This window comes from Tachypleus tridentatus, chromosome 12 (assembly GCF_004210375.1).
Source record: "Tachypleus tridentatus isolate NWPU-2018 chromosome 12, ASM421037v1, whole genome shotgun sequence".
In the NCBI taxonomy this organism is placed as follows: Eukaryota; Metazoa; Arthropoda; class Merostomata; order Xiphosura; family Limulidae; genus Tachypleus; species Tachypleus tridentatus.
The window spans coordinates 123558532-123581596 of NC_134836.1; the positions used below are offsets into that span (position 1 = coordinate 123558532).

At 32.9% G+C, this 23065-nt stretch overlaps 1 protein-coding gene across 1 annotated transcript in view; it reads left to right on the forward strand.

Moving 5' to 3' along the window:
• Positions 1–23065, forward strand: part of LOC143235758 (protocadherin Fat 3-like) — a 247269-nt gene that overhangs the window by 108411 nt on the left and 115793 nt on the right. The window contains 8 exon segments of the mRNA XM_076473962.1: positions 673–812; positions 3070–3888; positions 7469–7758; positions 12059–12278; positions 14408–14515; positions 16037–16180; positions 18163–18306; positions 19667–19783. Of these exon segments, the coding sequence (XP_076330077.1) occupies positions 673–812; positions 3070–3888; positions 7469–7758; positions 12059–12278; positions 14408–14515; positions 16037–16180; positions 18163–18306; positions 19667–19783 (1982 nt within the window).

The window sequence follows — 23065 nt, forward strand, 5'->3', positions numbered from 1 at the left end:
GAACATAATATTTAGGTTTCTAATTACTCAGAGAGTTATAGAACGTAATGTTTAGGCTTCTAATTAATCAGAGCGTTATATAACATAATATTTAGGTTTCTAATTAATCAAAGTGTTATATAACATAATATTTAGGTTTCTAATTAATCAAAGTGTTGTAGAACATAATATTTAGGTTTCTAATTACTCAGAGAGTTATAGAACGTAATGTTTAGGCTTCTAATTAATCAGAGCGTTATATAACATAATATTTAGGTTTCTAATTAATCAAAGTGTTATATAACATAATATTTAGGTTTCTAATTAATCAAAGTGTTGTAGAACATAATATTTAGGTTTCTAATTAGTCAGAGAGTTGTAGATCGTAACTTTCAGAATTTGTATTTACACAAGGTTGAAGTGATCACTGTCTGTATTAATGTTACAGTAGTGTAAACTAACTGTATATCCCGTGCTATAAACACATGTTTTGGTCCAATATGTGTTTGTTTACGTTACATTTTAATAATCGGTATTTTATCTGTATTTATTAAGATTTTTATATCGGACCAAAACAAACAAACACCTTGAAGGTTTAAATTTACTTTAAATATCACCAAATGTATGATTTGTTCACAAACTTACCAGAGTATTTAGATTTTCGGACAGGAAACCTAATCTTTACTTTTTCAGCCCATGCCAGTCCTCTCTTCGGGTTAGCCACTGTAACCATTGACATCCGGGACATCAACGATCACCCACCATTGTTTTCAAAGCCAGCTTATGCTGTTTCATTGGTTGAAAACCTACCTGACAGACACTGTTTTCTACAGGTAATAATATGCTCCTTGGTGATCTACAGATTTAATTGTTTCGGTATTTTAGAACCAAATTAACTAGTGACTGTTTTATATAAAAGAAGTTATCTTAATAATGACCTCTTTTTACATACTTGTTATCACTGGCTTGTCATCTTCATGTTATGGGATTCCTTTGTGTCAGTGCGCAGTTTAATTACTGTAGAAATTACTTATTTTGATATATGTAATTTTTTCGCCAGGTACCCAAACAAATAAGATGATTTTAATACTTCTAATGCTTTTATATCTCTGAAGATTTTGGGACTGACATTAATATTGGCTCTTCTATCCTATAATATTCTGGTCAAAGTATCATACTCTAATGAAACTCTTGCGTATATGATATTGGAAAAACGTTTTTATTACGCGATATGTAGCCCCCAACATCGCGAAATTTTTATTCTGTGTGCATGTAGATTTGCAGTAGGGGTCACGATTTTTCCCCTTTCACCTCCGTTTCGTATTAGGGACAACATTATTTTTCTCCATTCTCAGGATGCAAATATGGCGTCATGAATACGTCACATGCGGATCTAATGCAATGGTGCCACGGATAATCGACTAGTGCTAGTAAAAATGGCTGATTCGTGTTGATTGAAGTATCATCTGTTCTTTTCTTTAGCCTTCCACTTGACCAGTGTGACCAACGGTATACCACACTTTTCTCAGCCTGCATGCTGCTTCACTTCACTACCAAAGAGGCCTTTCGTTTAACAATAAAATTATTCGGTCGTGTTATACGATGAGAGCTAAAACAATTCTTATAAACTACATATATGCAGTGTTCAACCTAAAACTCTATTTTAAGCACCGAAAGTTGTCAAAACATTAGAAACCAAAAAGAAACGTTTTTTGTTTATTAACTGATTTAAATCAGAGAAACAGCATTACAAGCCTGTTTGTTAACTGATTTAAATCAGAGAAACAGCATTACAAACCTGTTTATTAACTGATTTAAATCAGAGAAACAGCATTACAAGCCTGTTTGTTAACTGATTTAAATCAGAGAAACAGCATTACAAGCCTGTTAATTAACTGATTTAAATCAGAGAAACAGCATTACAAGCCTGTTTGTTAACTGATTTAAATCAGAGAAACAGCATTACAAGCCTGTTTGTTAACTGATTTAAATCAGAGAAAGAGCATTACAAGCCTGTTAATTAACTGATTTAAATCAGAGAAACAGCATTATAAGCCTGTTTATTAACTGATTTAAATCAGAGAAACAGCATTACAAGCCTGTTTATTAACTGATTTAAATCAGAGAAACAGCATTACAAGCCTGTTAATTAACTGATTTAAATCAGAGAAACAGCATTACAAGCCTGTTTATTAACTGATTTAAATCAGGCATTACAAACCTGTTTATTAACTGATTTAAATCAGAGAAACAGCATTACAAGCCTGTTAATTAACTGATTTAAATCAGAGAAACAGCATTACAAGCCTGTTTATTAACTGATTTAAATCAGGCATTACAAACCTGTTAATTAACTGATTTAAATCAGGCATTACAAGCCTGTTTATTTTGTCTCCCACGGGTCATCTGTTGTTTTTTAATGCTTCGACGTGTTTTGATATAACACCTTTTTAAACCAGTGATTCTACTGTTGGAACAACTGTTATTTACTTGTATAAATACAATCGAAATAAGACGTTTAACTTTCTACCCTAACGGTGTTATTTCTACACTTAATTTTGTAATCCAAATTTTGCTGTGCCATATTTTTAGAACTTTTTTTCCGATAATGCAATTGTTTTTAATAAACATTTTATGAAGCTATTTAGGCCTAACAACTTAGTGACTATTTTAGTATTAAAAGGGGCTGTATTGTTGTACTTACATTAGGCTTAAGTCAGGTAATGTGGTTTGAAGAGTATTGCTTATGTAGGTAAGCTTACTTATGTAACATCTAGTTGTCATCAAAATTATATTACCTTTAACCTTTAAACCCAGTAATTAAGAACATGAAGAGGCGACATTGAAACTACATTGTTTCAGATGTTTAGTCAGTGATAGTATTTATATATCTTTTCCCACTTGCAGTTTCTCTTACGAATAGTTGTTTGATTAGTTGTAGATAACACGAATGTTTATAGTGTGCTTAAGACGAATTATTTAAAACTTTTCACCACACTTCAGATCTGAATCACGAAACAAAACTTAAATAATCAGAGAAAAATCAAAGAAAGTTAATATGTCAAGCTTTTCCTTCATGAAATTATGTAGGTTCACGCAGATAGTGGGGATTCTGTTGATGAGGTGAAATATGACCTTTCCACCAAAGGAATGCCGTTCGTTGTGGATTCCAAAACAGGAGAAGTTTGCACTAGAAAACACTTGGACCGAGAACAAAGGTCAGAGTATCAGTTTGCGATTTCTGCGAGCGATGGTAAATTTGAAACCAGAACTCAGGTTACTGTCGAGGTCCAAGATGAAAATGACAACTCCCCACAGTTTGAGAGAGGTCAATATGTTGTCAGCATTGCCCAAGATTCCAAGCCAGGAAGATCCCTTATTCAGGTTCATGCAACGGATCCGGATCGAGGTAATAATGGAGAGGTGACGTATTGGACAAAAAACTCACAGGGCCTTTTCGAAATTGACCCTCAAAGTGGTGTTGTTCGATTGGTATCCGCCCTACCGGACTCCACGCAGAAGAACACTACTTTCAAAATGGAAGTGTTCGCGCAGGACCACGGAGTCGGGTCTAATATTGGAAAAACAACTTTGATTATACGAATTTCACACATTCAAAACCACCAGCCGGTGTTTGACCAGTTTGCTTATTCTGTATCCGTAGACGAAAACGTAGAAAATATAGTTCTGTTGACTGTGAATGCAAGAGATCCTGATGAAGGTAAAGCCGGAGCAGTGGTCTATCGAATAATAAGAGCTACTCTCAGACAACCTTTCAAAATCGAACCTCAGACAGGAAAAATTCTTCTAGTCAGCCCCTTAGATTATGAAGAGATAAAATACGTGGAGTTAGTTGTGGAAGCAAGAGACAAAGCAGGGGAACCTCAGTTTTCAACAACATCAGTTCAGGTATGAATGTCGTGTTTAATATAACGTTACTGTTATTAATAACGTTATTTTCAAGATGATTGTGTTTGGAACGGCAAGGTTATAAATCTTTTTTCTTGTTGTTGCTGTTCAGCACAAAGCTATGTAATGAGGTATCTCTGCTCCGCCCACACGAGTATCGAAACCCTTTAGCGTTGTAAGTTCTAATACTTAGCGTTGAGTCACCACGGGGCGTTATAAAGTTTATTACAGATATTTAAATGCAAAAGTATTAAGGTGTACGTGAAGAAGTTAACGATGTTTAGGCCGAGATGAGTGAAACTGAACATAGTGTTTGGTAAATGTACTTTAACATCACCCAGACTTGAGAAACTCTTTATGAATCAGAGACAATCCTACGAATGCCTGAGGACCTCGTCATTGAATACGGACAATCTCGCGAGCTCCCATACTCAGTTTTTGCTAACTGGCATGATTATTTGTTTGGAATCAAGCACAAAACTAAAAAATGGGCTGTATTGGCTCTGCCCACCACGGATATTGAAACCAATATTTTAGCGGCGTAAGTTCGCGGACATTCCACTTTGCCACTAGGGGGAGCGTGGAAACTAATTATAGTGTGTTAAACAGATATTAATAAGCGTCTAAAGTCATAACATTTTCAAATAAAATCACATTTCCATTTCATTTAATGTAGTTTCTTTTTTTTAAGCGAATATTTTATTGAATGAACAGTTAAAAACCTTCTTATTCAACTTACATTGAAAGCCAGAAGGAAATTGGTGAAAGACACTCTTTCGAAGTAACGTATCAATAGCGGTCGGATCAGTTGAAGTGCTAACAGTCTAAACGGATTTCTCTGGTTATTGTTTTGACTTTGTTAAGACTGTATATACAGTTCCAAATTCACGTGGCTCTGAGTTCGCTTCTCTAGGACTTAAGTAAATTGGCGAATATTTACAAGCACGATAAAAATTGTTTTACGGAACATCGATTTGTCATGTTCAGTTGAAACATGTAGGATGTTCGTTGCATAAGGTAATATTCATCATGTTAATAAATTGTTACTTGTCAGTGTACACCCCAGCTCTGCAGAATTAAGGTACCAAAAATCTGGTTACGATGTTTGTGTGTTTATCATATAGCGAAACTATCTGCTGAGTCAACAGAGGGGAATCGAACCCCTGAATGTAGCGTTGTAAGTCTTTAGACTTACCGCTGTACCAGAGGGGTTCGATACCTATAGTTGACGGAGCAAAAGTAGTCAATTGTGCAGCTTTGTGCTTAACAACAATTAAAGAAAGCCCAAATTAATTTGTTTTTTTTATCAACACGAAGTGCTTTCCTACACAAGGTTTGTAGTATTTGGTAATGACAATCAGGTGTGCTTTTTATATGAAATATTGAAAATACAATATTGATGTGGAACGCTACAAGAACTAGTGATAACATAAACATAACATTCTTTCGTCTAATTGGTTGATGTAGAACGTTACAAGAACTAGTGATAACATAAAACTAACATTCTTTCGTCTAATTGGTTGATATAGAACGCTACAAGAACTAGTAATAACATAAAACTAACATTGTTTCGTCTAATTGGTTGATGTAGAACGCTACAAGAACCATCGATAGCATAAAAATAACATTCTTTCTTCTAATTGGTTGATTACAAGAACTAGTGATAACATAAACATAACATTTTTTCTTCTAATTGGTTGGTTTTAAAATATTGCTTTTTTTTTCCCTTGCGACCCTGAAGAAACGTACAATAAAAATTGCTAAATTTAACTTCATTTTCAATAAGTTTGCAATATTTATTTGTTTCTATGACAACCAAAGTTTTTCACGTGTTCACCATCTTTATATGCACGTCTGAAAACAATTATTATTTTTTCCTGGAAGTTGACATTTCAGGAAATCTATTTTAGGGCCTGTTTCCGAGTCGTATTCAAGATATTCAAAGACTGAGTGTATTAATCTCTGGCAACTTGGCTAATACTTTAGAAATGTTAATAAAAACTACATATAAATTGTTACGCGTTAAAACTACTTGCCCTAGATGGACTAGACTTCATAAAAGGCGCATTGAAAGTATATTCATTCAAGAAAGTACATACACGATAAACGTTCTTTCAAAACCAATATTGTAGTTTTAGACAGATCACTTTTCTGTCAGGAGCAGACGGCGCTTTTAGTAGAATAAAATAGACACGCTGATGGTGACTGTGTTCTTAACAACATTCTACTCGACTTCCATGAATTAAACACATGATTTGAAAGAGCATCTAGTTAACTCTAGTTTCCCATAAGAATACTATATTAAATATTAGGTTTTACTCTGGAATCATTTGTTAAAAAACATCACTTCAGTTATTACAGAAAAAAAGTTTTAACAAATTCTGGTTTACGTTTCTTAGAACGGTGATGTTCTAATAACTAGCCAAGGACAAGTGGAACTATATATTCTTTATAAACATAATAACATATTTGAAATGTTAATGTTACCAAGGTCTATTTTATGAAAATTTGATATCTGATTTTGAACGACATCATAAAAACCTCTATTCTTGTTTACTGTAAAGTGAGATCTGAATATTGTCACAAAACTATATGTTCTTGTAAATTGAGATCTGAATATTGTCACAAAACTATATGTTCTTGTAAAGTGAGATCTGAATATTGTCACAAAACTATACGTTCTTGTAAAGTGAGATCTGAATATTGTCACAAAACAATATGTTCTTGTAAATTGAGATCTGAATATTGTCACAAAACTATATGTTCTTGTAAATTGAGATCTGAATATTGTCACAAAACTATATGTTCTTGTAAAGTGAGATCTGAATATTGTCACAAAACTATATGTTCTTGTAAAGTGAGATCTGAATATTGTCACAAAACTATATGTTCTTGTAAAGTGAGATCTGAATATTGTCACAAAACTATATATTCTTGTAAAGTGAGATTTGAATATTGTCACAAAACTATATGTTCTTGTAAATTGAGATCTGAATATTGTCACAAAACTATATGCTCTTGTAAAGTGAGATCTGAATATTGTCACAAAACTATATGTTCTTGTAAAGTGAGATCTGAATATTGTCACTAAACTATATGTTCTTGTAAATTGAGATCTGAATATTGTCACAAAACTATATGTTCTTGTAAATTGAGATCTGAATATTGTCACAAAACTATATGTTCTTGTAAAGTGAGATCTGAATATTGTCACAAAACTATATGTTCTTGTAAAGTGAGATCTGAATATTGTCACAAAACTATATGTTCTTGTAAATTGAGATCTGAATATTGTCACAAAACTATATGTTCTTGTAAAGTGAGATCTGAATATTGTCACAAAACTATATGTTCTTGTAAATTGAGATCTGAATATTGTCACAAAACTATATGTTCTTGTAAAGTGAGATCTGAATATTGTCACAAACTATATGTTCTTGTAAAGTGAGATCTGAATATTGTCACAAAACTATACGTTCTTGTAAAGTGAGATCTGAATATTGTCACAAAACTATATGTTCTTGTAAAGTGAGATCTGAATATTGTCACAAAACTATATGTTCTTTTTTAAATGTTTCAGATTTCAGTAAATAACCTCAATGACAATGCACCTCAATTACTTTCAATTCCTCGCTTCCTGCGCGTGCCTTTATCAACTTCTGCCTCTGACGTTATTTATAGAGTAGAAGCAGTGGACAAAGACAGTACCCTGGCGGGAAACAACGAAGTTACCTACGAAATTTCACCCCCTAGTGGATTTTTTAATATTGATTCTAAAACTGGTGAAATTACAGCAAGTCAACCTCTCACCCCACTTGTGGAAACACTGAATATCGTGGCATTCGACAGTTCGCCAATATCACTCAGCAGGTACGTTGAAACACAGTGGAATAAATGTAGAAGTCATCAACCAAGCTTCGTTGAAACGACCAGTGAATAAACACTTGTAATGCTAAATGTCTTTCACAGTTTATGGGTTCAGATAATAATATATAACAACTAAAACCAAAATTAAACCAATATAAAGGAACAACTTTATATCTATACTAATTAATTATATAAAGGAACACCTTTATATCTATACTAATTAATACTATAAAGGAACACCTTTATATCTATACTAATTAATAATATAAAGGAACACCTTTATATCTATACTAATTAATACTATAAAAGAACACCTTTATATCTATATTAATTAATACTATAAAGGAACACCTTTATATCTATACTAATTAATAATATAAAAAACACCTTTATATCTATACTAATTAATACTATAAAGGAAGACCTTTATATCTATACTAATTAATTATATAAAGGAACACCTTTATATCTATACTAATTAATACTGTAAAGGAACACCTATATATCTATACTAATTAATTATATAAAGGAACACCTTTATATCTATACTAATTAATACTATAAAGGAACACCTTTATATCTATACTAATTAATACTATAAAAGAACACCTTTATATCTATACTAATTAATAATATAAAAAAACACCTTTATATCTATACTAATTAATACTATAAAGGAACACCTTTATATCTATACTAATTAATTATATAAAGGAACACTTTTATATCTATACTAATTAATACTGTAAAGGAACACCTTTATATCTATACTAATTAATACTATAAAAGAACACCTTTATATCTATACTAATTAATAATATAAAAAACACCTTTATATCTATACTAATTAATACTATAAAGGAACACCTTTATATCTATACTAATTAATTATATAAAGGAACACCTTTATATCTATACTAATTAATACTATAAAGGAACACCTTTATATCTATACTAATTAATACTATAAAAGAACACCTTTATATCTATACTAATTAATAATATAAAAAAACACCTTTATATCTATACTAATTAATACTATAAAGGAACACCTTTATATCTATACTAATTAATACTATAAAGAAACGCCTTTATATCTATACTAATTAATACTATAAAGAAACACCTTTATATCTATACTAATTAATACTGTAAAGGAACACCTTTATATCTATACTAATTAATACTATAAATGAACACCTTTATATCTATACTAATTAATACTATAAAAGAACACCTTTATATCTATACTAATTAATAATATAAAAAACACCTTTATATCTATACTAATTAATACTATAAAGGAACACCTTTATATCTATACTAATTAATACTATAAAGGAACACCTTTATATCTATACTAATTAATACTATAAAGGAACACCTTTATATCTATACTAATTAACACTATAAAGGAACACCTATATATCTATACTAATTAATAATATAAAGGAACACCTTTATATCTATACTAATTAACACTATAAAGGAACACCTATATATCTATACTAATTAATAATATAAAGGAACACCTTTATATCTATACTAATTAATACTGTAAAGGAACACCTTTATATCTATACTAATTAATAATATAAAGGAACACCTTTATATCTATACTAATTAATAATATAAAGGAACACCTTTATATCTATACTAATTAATACTATAAAGGAACACCTTTATATCTATACTAATTAATAATATAAAGGAACACCTTTATATCTATAGTAATTAATACTATAAAGGAACACCTTTATATCAATACTAATTAATAATATAAAGGAACACCTTTATATCAATACTAATTAATAATATAAAGGAACACCTTTATATCTATACTAATTACTAATATAAAGGAACGTTTTTATATCTATACTAATTAATAATATAAAGGAACACCTTTATATCTATACTAATTAATACTATAAAGGAACACCTTTATATCTATACTAATTAATAATATAAAATAACACCTTTATATCAATACTAATTAATAATATAAAGGAACACCTTTATATCTATACTAATTAATACTATAAAGGAACACCTTTATATCTATACTAATCAATAATATAAAGGAACACCTATATATGTATAGTAATTAATACTATAAAGGAACACCTTTATATCTATACTAATTAGTAATATAAAGGAACGCCTTTATATCTATACTAATTAATAATATAAAGGAACGCCTTTATATCAATATAATTAATAACCTAACATCTAACGGCAACTAAGACATGTGCTCGACTACGATCAGTTGCAAACTCTCTCTTTGTTAATCTGTAGATGACCAAAGAAGGTCCAAACGTTGTTGTGCACTTTATTAGTAAAAGCCGTCCTGAGATAAAGAATGTACAGTGTATATATTGATGTATAAAACGTGTAATATACACGTTTCCAGTTTATAAAAAATACATGATCGTCCATATAAGCCCCCCAGTGGTTCAGCGGTATGTCTGCAGACTTACAACGCTAAATACCGGGTTTTGATACCCGTGGTGGTCAGAGGACAGATATCCCCTTGTGTAGCTTTGTGCTTAATTCAAAACAACAACAAGAACATCTTCCCAACAAAATAATAATAAAAAATTATACAGCAACACGAGTCATGCTGTTTTAATGTAAATATGTATCCAGGTTACAACTCAAAGCCATTGGATTAAGCTCCGTCTGTCTTTAGATAAAGAAAACAACAGACGCAAGACACGGCTGTAAATATGTATTTTTTACATAATTATTTCTTGAGGCGTTCAGTGTTGAGTCTGTAACATAATACAGAAACATCTGGAGTATATTATATATATATTGTTTATTTAACCTATAAGGCTGTATGAAACGTTATTATGAACATATTTATAAATATTCCTAGTACTAGTTTCATGTATACACATTTATTATGCTCCCAGAACTTTGTATGAAATATTCACAATTGTCGAGCTCAGCGCTTAAAAAATAACCCACACGTATTTGATTATTCAACTTTTCCCTCTGTTTTCTCTATAGTAATTCTTATAACACTTGTAAGTTTTATTTAATCCAAGTATATACATACAATTCGTTTATTATTGTGATTTACGTGCTATATTATTGACTCTATTTGTCTCTTGAGAATGACTTGTCGTCACGCGATGTATTATTTGTGTTTTCTAGAAGTTCTAGTTGTGTATCGTGACTCTGGAGATATGTCCGTCATATGTATGCGTAGGCCTTATAACTGTACAATGTAATCAGGCTATTCGCTTCACTGTAGCCGAATAGATAATGAGTGAACCAGTCTCTGGCTGGTTAGAAGTTCAAAGTAACTTTGAACACTAGAGTCTTTCAACTGTGTTGTATTCAGCTACACTCGAAGGACATGTACTTTTATCACAGAAATATTCATACATGAATAATTGACCATCTTTAATTTAGAAACATAAACTGCCTTTGTTTACTAAATTGTCAGCAAAACTCTCATGAACAGTCAACATATTGTAATATTATTCAAGTCATTTTGATGCCTATATCGACCTGTTTATCATAAGATTTGTAAAACAATTTCTCTTGTACGCGGGCCCGGCATGGCCTAGCGCGTAAGGCGTGCGACTCGTAATCCGAGGGTCGCGGGTTCGTGCCCGCGTCGCGTTAAACATGCTCGCCCTCCCAGCCGTGGGGGCGTTATAATGTGACGGTCAATCCCACTATTCGTTGGTAAAAGAGTAGCCCAAGAGTTGGCGGTGGGTGGTGATGACTAGCTGCCTTCCCTCTAGTCTTACACTGCTAAATTAGGGACGGCTAGCACAGATAGCCCTCGAGTAGCTTTGTGCGAAATTCCAAAACAAACAAACAAATCTCTTGTACGCGTGTTAGGAACCAAACTGAGATGTCAAGTGTTCTTAGCGTATAAATCAGAGACGTTCATTATTTTTACGTAAGAAAAAACAGGCTGAAAGACATCGTTTGCTGGTCACAAAGCGGTTAAAACGATTCATTTTCTTAATTATTGAAATAGTTGTAAGCGCCCTAAGCTTAAGAAAAACGGTTTACGTGCATTCAGTTCAAGTCTACACCGTTTTCATTGTTAACCCTAAATATTAAGTGAAACATTTTCGGTTTTTTTTTTAGTGTGTGAATAAAAATTTGTTTAGAATCACTAAATAAAACAATGTAAACATTTCCCTTCCTAGCGATAAATCTACAGACTTTCAACGCTAAAATCAGAGGATTTGCCCCCCCCCCCCACAGCGGATAGCCCCCTGTGGTTTCGCAATCAATTAAAGCTTTCATATTCTTTGTTCATGTTTGTTTGTTTCAGCTCCACTCAAATGACCATTAAAGTTTACAAGGAAAATATCGATGACCCCACGCCAGTGTTCACCTCTGTCCAATATTTTACGGAAATTGACCACACCGTAGACCCGGGGGAGATGGTCTTCCAGGTCCAAGCAGCTACACCCAATGGAGATTTAGTTTGGTACAACGTCACTAAACCTAGCGGAGAAAGTGTGAAGGAACTTGTTATTGATGAAGAAACGGTAAAGTTGTTATTTGTGTCCAGAGCACTTGAGTACTGCTGGGATTCACTTAAAGTGTGAAACATAATAAGTTTATTACAACAATAACTTGATACAGTGGAAGCATCTAATTAACAACCACTCGTTACCAGAGCTGAGATTATAATTAATCATACACGACTTTGTATTTGAAGTCGAGATTATTACAGTTGTATCTACTTGGAAACTGAATAAACACAAAATAAACATGGGTTCTAGGTAGATAAAATATTTAAAATGTGAACACTTAATCTTTCTAGTGAAATACCAAACTTGCGTTAACAAGAACGACCACTATAAACACACTGCCATTTTGATTTTATAAGACTAAATGTAAAGTATTATACATAACTTTTCAACTTTAAACACACAAATGCAGTAAATAGAACACAATAGAGTATATTAATTAAGCTTCACGACACTAGGGTGTCTTCTTATAGAAAAACAAGCTACCCGATAAAGCCATTGAATTTAGGCTTAGTCGCAATTCTATACTAGCTTGACAGAGAAACGTTTTATCGCTGTTAGAATATTTTTAAAATATTGTTGGTTGTTTATTTATATCGCTGTCAGAATACCTTTAAAATATTGTTGGTTGTTTATTTATATCGCTGTTAGAATACCTTTAAAATATTGTTGGTTGTTTACTGTTAGAATACGATTAAAATGTTGTTGGTTGTTTATTTATATCGCTGTTAGAATACCTTTAAAATATTGTTGGTTGTTTACTGTTAGAATGCGATTAAAATGTTGTTGGTTGTTTATTTATATCGCTGTTAGAATACCTTTAAAATATTGTTGGATGTTTATTTTTATATCGCAGTTAGAATACCTTTAAAATATTGTTGGTTGTTTACTGTTAGAATACCTTTTAAAATATTGTTGGTTGTTTATTTATATCGCTGTTAGAATACCTTTAAATATTGTTGGATGTTTATTTATATCGCAGTTAGAATACCTTTAAATATTGTTGGATGTTTATTTATATCGCAGTTAGAATACCTTTGAAATATTGTTGGATGTTTACTGTTAGAATACCTTTTAAAATATTGTTGGTTGTTTATTTATATCGCTGTCAGAATACCTTTAAAATATTGTTGGTTGTTTACTGTTAGAATGCGATTAAAATGTTGTTGGTTGTTTATTTATATCGCTGTTAGAATACCTTTAAAATATTGTTGGATGTTTATTTTTATATCGCAGTTAGAATACCTTTAAAATATTGTTGGTTGTTTACTGTTAGAATACCTTTTAAAATATTGTTGGTTGTTTATTTATATCGCTGTTAGAATACCTTTAAATATTGTTGGATGTTTATTTATATCGCAGTTAGAATACCTTTAAATATTGTTGGATGTTTATTTATATCGCAGTTAGAATACCTTTGAAATATTGTTGGATGTTTACTGTTAGAATACCTTTTAAAATATTGTTGGTTGTTTATTTATATCGCTGTCAGAATACCTTTAAAATATTGTTGGTTGTTTACTGTTAGAATACAATTAAAATATTGTTGGTTGTTTATTTATGTCGCTGTTAGAATACCTTTAAAATATTGTTGGTTGTTTACTGTTAGAATACAATTAAAATATTGTTGGTTGTTTACTGTTAGAATACAATTAAAATATTGTTGGTTGTTTACTGTTAGAATACGATTAAAATATTGTTGGTTGTTTATTTATATCGCTGTTAGAATACCTTTAAAATATTGTTGGTTGTTTACTGTTAGAATACGATTAAAATATTGTTGGTTGTTTATTTATATCGCTGTTAGAATACCCTTAAAATATTGTTGGATGTTTATTTATATCGCAGTTAGAATACCTTTAAAATATTGTTGGTTGTTTACTGTTAGAATACCTTTTAAAATATTGTTGGTTGTTTATTTATATCGCTGTCAGAATACCTTTAAAATATTGTTGGTTGTTTACTGTTAGAATACAATTAAAATATTGTTCGTAGTTTGTTTATATCGCTCTTAAGGATATCTTTTAAATATTGTTTTTTTTTTATTTTTTGAGCCAATTTAGATTGAACAAATATTCGTTTGGATTTCTTGTCTCGGCTCTTACTATAAATACCTCTAACCTTATTAGTGACTTGTTTTACAGGGTAAACTTCTAGCCACAGTAAAGTTGAAAGCTAAAGAAACCCCCATTCTCAGTTTTCTGGTGACAGCCACTAATAGGATTGACTCTCGTCATCAAGCCGAAACTGGAGTAAGCCACTTTAATATGAAAGATTTCAAAATGGAGACTTATTACTCTATGTCATCTAACTTTTGCTTCACTACTTGCAGTTATTGTTCGATTGACAATAATATGAAACAGAAACACTTCATTTGCTTTATTTATAAATTATTTATTAGAGTTAGTAAGTTGTTTTTCAGAGTAAAGCCACATTGGGCTATCGACTGTGTTTAGCACGGAGAATCGAACTCCGAATCTTAACTGTCTCTATGAGGTTCTAATATGAGATAGCTAATAATCAATAACAATGCCATTTTGGGATTGGTTTTGTTTGGATTTCGCGCAAAGCTACATGAGGTAATTACTAAAATAAAAAGTTGGTAGTTTAATCGTTAAATAAGAACAGCTGTTAACAAAGTATTTTTTATTAAAGATTACCACAGTGATTGACATGACGTGTTGCTGCTACCTTGACCTACGTTTTGTATAATTGCCCTTTTTTGATTTGGCATCAAGTGTTAAAAACTTATTGGAGCCTGATTTCTGCTTTCTCTCTCCATGATGGGACAGCGCTAAGCCTACTGACTTACAATGTTAAAATGTGGGACTTGATGACCCGATTGAGACAGTAGATAGCCCAGTGTAGTTTTACTATAAAGCAGTGTTTGTGTGTGTGTGTGTTCTCTTATGACAAAGTTACCGCCAAGTTTAGGTAAGGACCTTTTACATTTAGAACCACGAAGACTTGTCTCTGTTAATTAGTTCAGGTAAGGACCTTTTACATATAGAACCATGAAGACTTGTCTCTGTTAATTAGTTCAGGTAAGGACCTTTTACATTTCGAACCACGAAGACTTGTCTCTGTTAATTAGTTTAGGTAAGGACCTTTTACATTTAGAACCACGAAGACTTGTCTCTGTTAATTAGTTTAGGTAAGGACCTTTTACATTTAGAACCACGAAGACTTGTCTCTGTTAATTAGTTCAGGTAAGGACCTTTTACATTTAGAACCACGAAGACTTGTCTCTGTTAATTGCAGTTGTATTTTTCAAACTACGATTAGACAAGTTTAGTTACTGTAGAAACAGGAAAATTCTAGTCGCTTTGTTCAGTGTTTTTCTTTCTTTAACCTAACACTAACAATCCTTAGCGTTTCATATATTAACACCATGTTCCTCTTCGGTTATTTTGTTCAGTGTTTTTCTTTCTTTAACCTAACACTAACAGTCCGTAGCGTTTCATATATTAACAGCATGTTCCTCTTCAGTTATTTTGTTCAGTGTTTTTTCTTTCTTTAACCTAACACTAACAGTCCGTAGCGTTTCATATATTAACAGCATGTTCCTCTTCAGTTATTTTGTTCAGTGTTTTTCTTTCTTTAACCTAACACTAACAATCCGTAGCGTTTCATATATTAACAGCATGTTCCTCTTCAGTTATTTTGTTCAGTGTTTTTTCTTTCTTTAACCTAACACTAACAGTCCGTAGCGTTTCATATATTAACAGCATGTTCCTCTTCAGTTATTTTGTTCAGTGTCTTCTTTTTTTCAGTTAACGATTCGACTGTCTGATCGAAACAGTAGATGCCCGAAGTTTCCATTTTCAGAATACTACGCTATGGTGAAAGAAAATGTTGCTCTGGACTCCGTAGTTGTACCGAACATCCAAGTGGAAGACGCTGAAAAATTCCAAAAGGTTCATATATATAAATATATATATGTGTGTGTGTGAGTATTTGTGAGGTTTTTTGCATGGACCAACTTCTTTGCAGTAGGTGACTGTGAGTTATTGGTGATACATTTCAACAATAAACAAGCAACTCACTGCCCACTAATTTTAAAATAATAAATTAAAATAATTCAAGTCTATGTACGAATTTCGTTACTACAGTTGTATCCAGTGCTTATAATACATCTCTTTTTCGTCAAAGTACGTACAGATTGGTTCAATTACTTTAGAATAAATTAATAAGACAAATTATTCCTTTCTAGTCTGTTATGACAATACAATCTATGATAAGGTAACTTTAAAAAATCTCCACTATACGCTCTTTATGCCTAAACTTGCAATCACACATTCTAGATCTGTTTCGGATGTGTATTTATGCTTTCATATAGGTCCAGAACTTTCCACACACTACCAGATATTATGATAAAATTATACTCAATTAAAACAACAAGATAAATTCAGAGAATTATCGTAAAATCACCTAATAATACAACATTCACCAATTCATAATTATCGAACTATACAACGTAAAATTCGCAGAGAGTAACGTAAACAAATCTACAATAAACACTCGCGCTAAACAAACTGATTAAATCATAACACTCGCAGTAAACCTAAACTTAGCCAGTCAATCTAGCAGTATTTATATACAAATGTGTGTTTATATGTAGCTAATTGAACTGAAACGTCTTTGAATGCAGAGTATTAACTGTTATAGTTCTGTGTTGTAGTTGTCATCTCTTAAACAGAACAGATAAATATTTCCTAGAGTAATCTCCAGCTTGTGACATTAGAACAGGACATTGTGGCTCACACGTCACTGTGACATTAGAACAGGACATTGTGGCTCACACCTCACTGTGACATTGGAACAGAATATTGTGGCTCACACGTCACTGTGACATAAGAACAGGACATTGTGGCTCACACGTCACTGTGACATTAGAAAGGGACATTGTGGCTCACACGTCACTGTGACATTAGAACAGGACATTGTGGCTCACACGTCACTGTGACATTAAAAAGGTACATTGTGGCTCACACGTCACTGTGACATTAAAAAGGTACATTGTGGCTCACACGTCACTGTGACATTAGAACAGAACATTGTGGCTCACACCTCACTGTGACATTAGAACAGAACATTGTGGCTCACACGTCACTGTGACATAAGAACAGGACATTGTGGCTCACACGTCACTGTGACATTAGAAAGGGACATTGTGGCTCACACGTCACTGTGACATTAGAACAGGACATTGTGGCTCACACGTCACTGTGACATTAGAACAGGACATTGTGGCTCACACGTCACTGTGACATTAGAACAGGACATTGTGGCTCACACGTCACTGTGACATTAGAACAGAACATTGTGGCTCACACGTCACTGTGACATTAGAACAGGACATTGTGGCTCACACGTCACTGTGACATTAGAACAGGACATTGTGGCTCACACGTCACTGTGACATTAGAACAGGACATTGTGGCTCACACGTCACTGTGACATTAGAACAGGACATTGTGGCTCACACGTCACTGTGACATTAGAACAGAACATTGTGGCTCACACCTCACTGTGACATTAGAACAGAACATTGTGGCTCACACGTCACTGTGACATAAGAACAGGACATTGTGGCTCACGTGTCACTGTGACATTAGAACAGGACATTGTGGCTCACACGTCACTGTGACATTAGAACAGGACATTGTGGCTCACACGTCACTGTGACATTAGAACAGGACATTGTGGCTCACACGTCACTGTGACATAAGAACAGGACATTGTGGCTCACACGTCACACCATTAGTTTAAACCGACAAATTAGATCTTTAACGTGTAAACGATGCTGTACATTAACATACTTTGCGAGTTACGAGTACAAATTATTCGTACATTATTTCGTACTTTAACACTAGAACTTTGGTTTACTTTCACCTAGCTTTCTTATGCAATCGCGGACGACAATTCTCAAGAAAACTTTTACATCGATTCTGAAGATCCATCCAGCGTTTCCATTCGGGTCAGGAAACCCCTGGACCGAGATACGATGCCAAAAATTCTTCGCGGGGTTTATACACTGATGGTAAGGATTTATTTACTGATTAATGTTTCGGTTCTTTTGTTTCGCGCGGTTAGGAAACGTAATGAAGAACAGTTGTTTGTTTGGCAGTCGAGTCTGTTGAGAAAACATTTCTCATTTATTTTGTTTTATTATATATTATGAAGCATTAATAACAATTTCATGACTACCACACAAAAGTCATTTGGAACGAGGCTTAATGTTTTGTTCATAGAAAACTCCTGATGAATCTCCCAAAGTAGCAAACCGTAGAACATTGTTAAAGATTTCCTACGTTTTCGTATTCTGATTGTGTCTTAATGTTCTCTAATTATCACAAATATATGTAGGTGTCTGATAGTGACTTCTTTTGTATAGGTTTTAACATTTTTTGTCTTCATCTGGTGGCGCTGCGAATTTTCATTTTCATTTTCTTGAAATTGACATACTGTTTCTCGTAAGGTCAGTTCATTATTTACTGCGAAAACACTTTGTTTTCTTTATAGAATCAGTAAATATTGTTTGTCATTGGGTCAGTTCATTGTTTAGTGTAAAAACACTTTGTTTTACTTTATAGAATCAACACATACTGTTTTTCGTTAGGTTAGTTCATTATTTAGTGTGAAAACACTTTGTTTTACTTTATAGAATCAACATATACTGTTTTTCATTAGGTCAGTTCATTATTTAGTGTGAAAACATTTTGTTTTACTTTATAGAATCAACATATAATGTTTTTCATTAGGTCAGTACGTTATTTAGTGTGAAAACATTTTGTTTTACTTTATAGAATCAACATATAATGTTTTTCATTAGGTCAGTTCATTATTTAGTGTGAAAACACTTTGTTTTACTTTATAGAATCAAGATATAATGTTTTTCATTAGGTCAGTTCATTATTTAGTGTGAAAACATTTTGTTTTACTTTATAGAATCAACATATATTGTTTGTCATTGGGTCAGTTCATTATTTAGTGTGAAAACACTTTGTTTTACTTTATAGAATCAACATATACTGTTTTTCGTTAAATCAGCTCATTATTTAGTGTGAAAACATTTTGTTTTACTTTATAGAATCAACATATAATGTTTTTCATTAGGTCAGTTCATTATTTAGTGTCAAAACTCTTTGTTTTACTTTATAGAATCAACACATACTGTTTTTCGTTAGGTTAGTTCATTATTTAGTGTGAAAACATTTTGTTTTACTTTATAGAATCAACATATAATGTTTTTCATTAGGTCAGTTCATTATTTAGTGTGAAAACACTTTGTTTTACTTTATAGAATCAACATATACTGTCTTTCGTTAGGTCAGTTCATTATTTAGTGTGAAAACACTTTGTTTTACTGTATATAATCAACACATACTGTTTTTCGTTAGGTTACTGCCAGAAACAAGAGATGTTCCAATTCTGTGAATGTTAAGATTTTCGTCGAGGACGAAAACGACAACAGTCCTGTTTTTGAGAATGAGAAATTTGTTGTGGAAATAATGGAAGTAAGTTAGAGAGTGAAACTTCACAAACTAAGACAGATAGTTTTGTTAGAGTCAAACATGGAGTTAGATTGAAGTAAGTTAGAAAGTGAAACTTCACAAACTAAGACAAATAGTTTTGTTAGAGTCAAACATGGAGTTAGACTGAAGTAAGTTAGAGAGTGAAACTTCACAAACTAAGACAGATAGTTTTGTTAGAGTCAAACATGGAGTTAGACTGAAGTAAGTTAGAGAGTGAAACTTCACAAACTAAGACAGATAGTTTTGTTAGAGTCAAACATGGAGTTAGACTGAAGTAAGTTAGAAAGTGAAACTTCACAAACTAAGACAGATAGTTTTGTTAGAGTCAAACATGGAGTTAGACTGAACTTAAGAGATGTTAAATTAAGTGTTTGAAAACCCGGACCTTCTTCTTGCATTTTGAGTGAACTTTGATGACGTGTAAGTGTAGATGGCGCCTTCCTTTGGAAAGGGTTACATTACTTGGACTTTCGACTCATGTTCTCCTATTCTGCGATTATTAAATCTTCCAAAGAACGATATTTTAGGATTGCAAAACAAGAGATATTTTTAGTACTGAATATTATCTGTAATCGCGTGATTCGATTAGATAAAACAACTAAAACTGACGACTTCATGACCGGCTTCCAGTCACACACTGCAAGAAACTTTAGTAGCTTGTCTGTAAAATTAGCATAACCTTTACCCAAGGTCAACAGAATACACAGACACAAAATGAACTGTTAAAAAGTGAAGTTATTAATGCTTGCTTAACAATATAGATTAAAATATGTCTTTATATTGATTAAACGTATGATTGCTTGCGTGTCTACAAGAGTCAACAAAAGTATTCCCATGACGGCTGGTATGGTATTGTGTAATTAAAATAACGTACAGAAAAAAGTATCTTAAGCCATCTTCGTTGTTTGGTACATTAACAGTTTAATATCCATACCAGCATTTTATCGAGAATATATTTTTACTTCAAGGGGGTTTGTTTTCATCACGTTTCGAGAATATATTTTTACTTTAAGGGGGTTTGTCTTCATCACGTTTCGAGAATATATTTTTACTTCAAGGGGGTTTGTCTTCATCACGTTTTGAGAATATATTTTTACTTCAAGGGGGTTTGTCTTCATCACGTTTTGAGAATATGTTTTTACCTCAAGGGGATTGCTCGTCATCACGAAGAATCCACACAATTGTTATCGTATTCTCAGTGAGACAACTTTTCAAACACCATAAGGCATGTAACGGAAGGATTTCTAAAGAGTTTAAGGCGGTCGTAGCCTAAAAATGTAATGGTAAATTTAACACCTCAACCTTCAAGAAACCTGGCAACATGATTTCTACTTACTAACGAGTTGGTGCCACTATACTTTGGTGGAATGTTATCTTTCTGTGAATTGGCTTCATCCAAACAATGCATTCATCAAAATTCGTAAATAAACAAACCAATTTCTCCAGAAGATGGCGCTTGACTCGCAATCTTGACTCGTCGGATCGAATTCCTTCGTCTAACATGCTCATCCTTTCATAAGTGGGGCGTTATAATGTGAAGATAAACATTATTATTCACTCGGAAAACAGTAGCCGACAGGCTGGCAGTGAGTGGTAATACCTAACTGTCTTCCTTCCAGTTTTTGTTTTTTTTGGATTTCGCGAAAAGCTACACGAGGGCTATATGCGCTAGCCGTCCCTAACTTAGCAGTGTAAGACTAGAGGGAAGGCAGCTAGTCATCATCACCCACCGCCAACTCTTGGGCTACTCTATTACCACCGAATAGTGGGATTGATCGTCACATTATAACGCCCCCACAGCTGAAAGGGCGAGTATGTTTGGTGCGACAGGGATTCGAACTCGCGATCCTCAGATTACGAGTCGAACGCCTTAACCCACCTGGCCATGCTGGGACTCTTCCTTCTAGACTATCACTCTTAAATTAGGTACAGCTAGTGTAGATAGCCCTCAAATAGCTTTGAGCAAAATTGAAAAACAGCACACAACACAATAATAAACAAAGTTCTTCATGGGTGGATTGGTTTCAAAGTGTATTTTTCGTGGGTTTGTGGACCGGTTTCAAAGTGTAGACAAATCTACGCATACAAGGTAGTACAAAATGCAGTTTGTCGTTTCGTTGTTAAGCACAAAACTATCCAACATACAATCTGTCCACGTGAATAACTCATTTACAACTTGGAAACATCAAGATTAGCTCACGTGAAAGTTTTAATTTAGGCTTAAACATTCATAACTTGATACTGTTGCTCTTCAGTGGTGGTTGGTTTAGGTTTTGTTATCTCGTGTAATCATAACTGATTACATAAATAAAATAGAATGTGAAAGGAAAATATGATGATACTGAACAAACCCTGGCGGGATATAAAGAACGCTCATATAATTTATTTTATATTTATCGTTTACTGAAGGTTTCCTACCTCTCTACATCCCTGGTGGCAATTTCAAGATGCACAGATAAAATTTTAATGGATATTTACAGCACTGAGCAAAATCAAGAAGTTCGAGTCTCATTGCTTATTCATGAAATATTTGTTCTTTCCATTTCTACTGGCGGGATAGGTGGCGCTGAAAATATAAAATTAATGGTTGTAATGTTTAGGTGTATACCTATATCAAGGAACACAAGCAGTTCCTATTTCATTACTGCATTTGGCATTTTTAATAACACTTGAAGGTACTTTAAACGTAATTATTTTGTATTTTACATCTGACTGATGTTGTGGGACAGAGCTTAGCCTATTGGTTAGCGAGAACAGTCTGTAACTCCAGGTATTCATGGTTCACTTCTCGGTTTCTGCAGAAGCAGGCTACGTATCTTGGGGCTGTGGGTGCGCCATAAAAATGACGGTTAAACTCCATTGTTCAATCAGGTAAGAGTTCTCCACCGATAGAACAGTGATAAGTCTAAGGACTTACAACGCTAAAATCCAGGATTCGATACCCGATAAAGAACTCAGCATGTAGCTCAAAGTAGCTTTTCTCTAACAAACTACAGCCGAAGGGTTGGTGGCAGGTGTCGTGTGTTAGCTGCCTTCCACCTGTTTTATTAATTCCAAATTAGGGACAGCTGTGTGAAACTAGTTTCTGTTTGGCTTTGCACAGGATTTAGATATAAATAAATAAAGAAACAGAGTATATTTGTCCTGTTTTTGTATCTGTATAGAGACCTTTAATTGAGTCAATTATAAAACATTTTTTATTCAAGATTATCCTCTTAACGATAGGTGGAGTAACCGATTATTAAGCTAATTAATATGTTGATT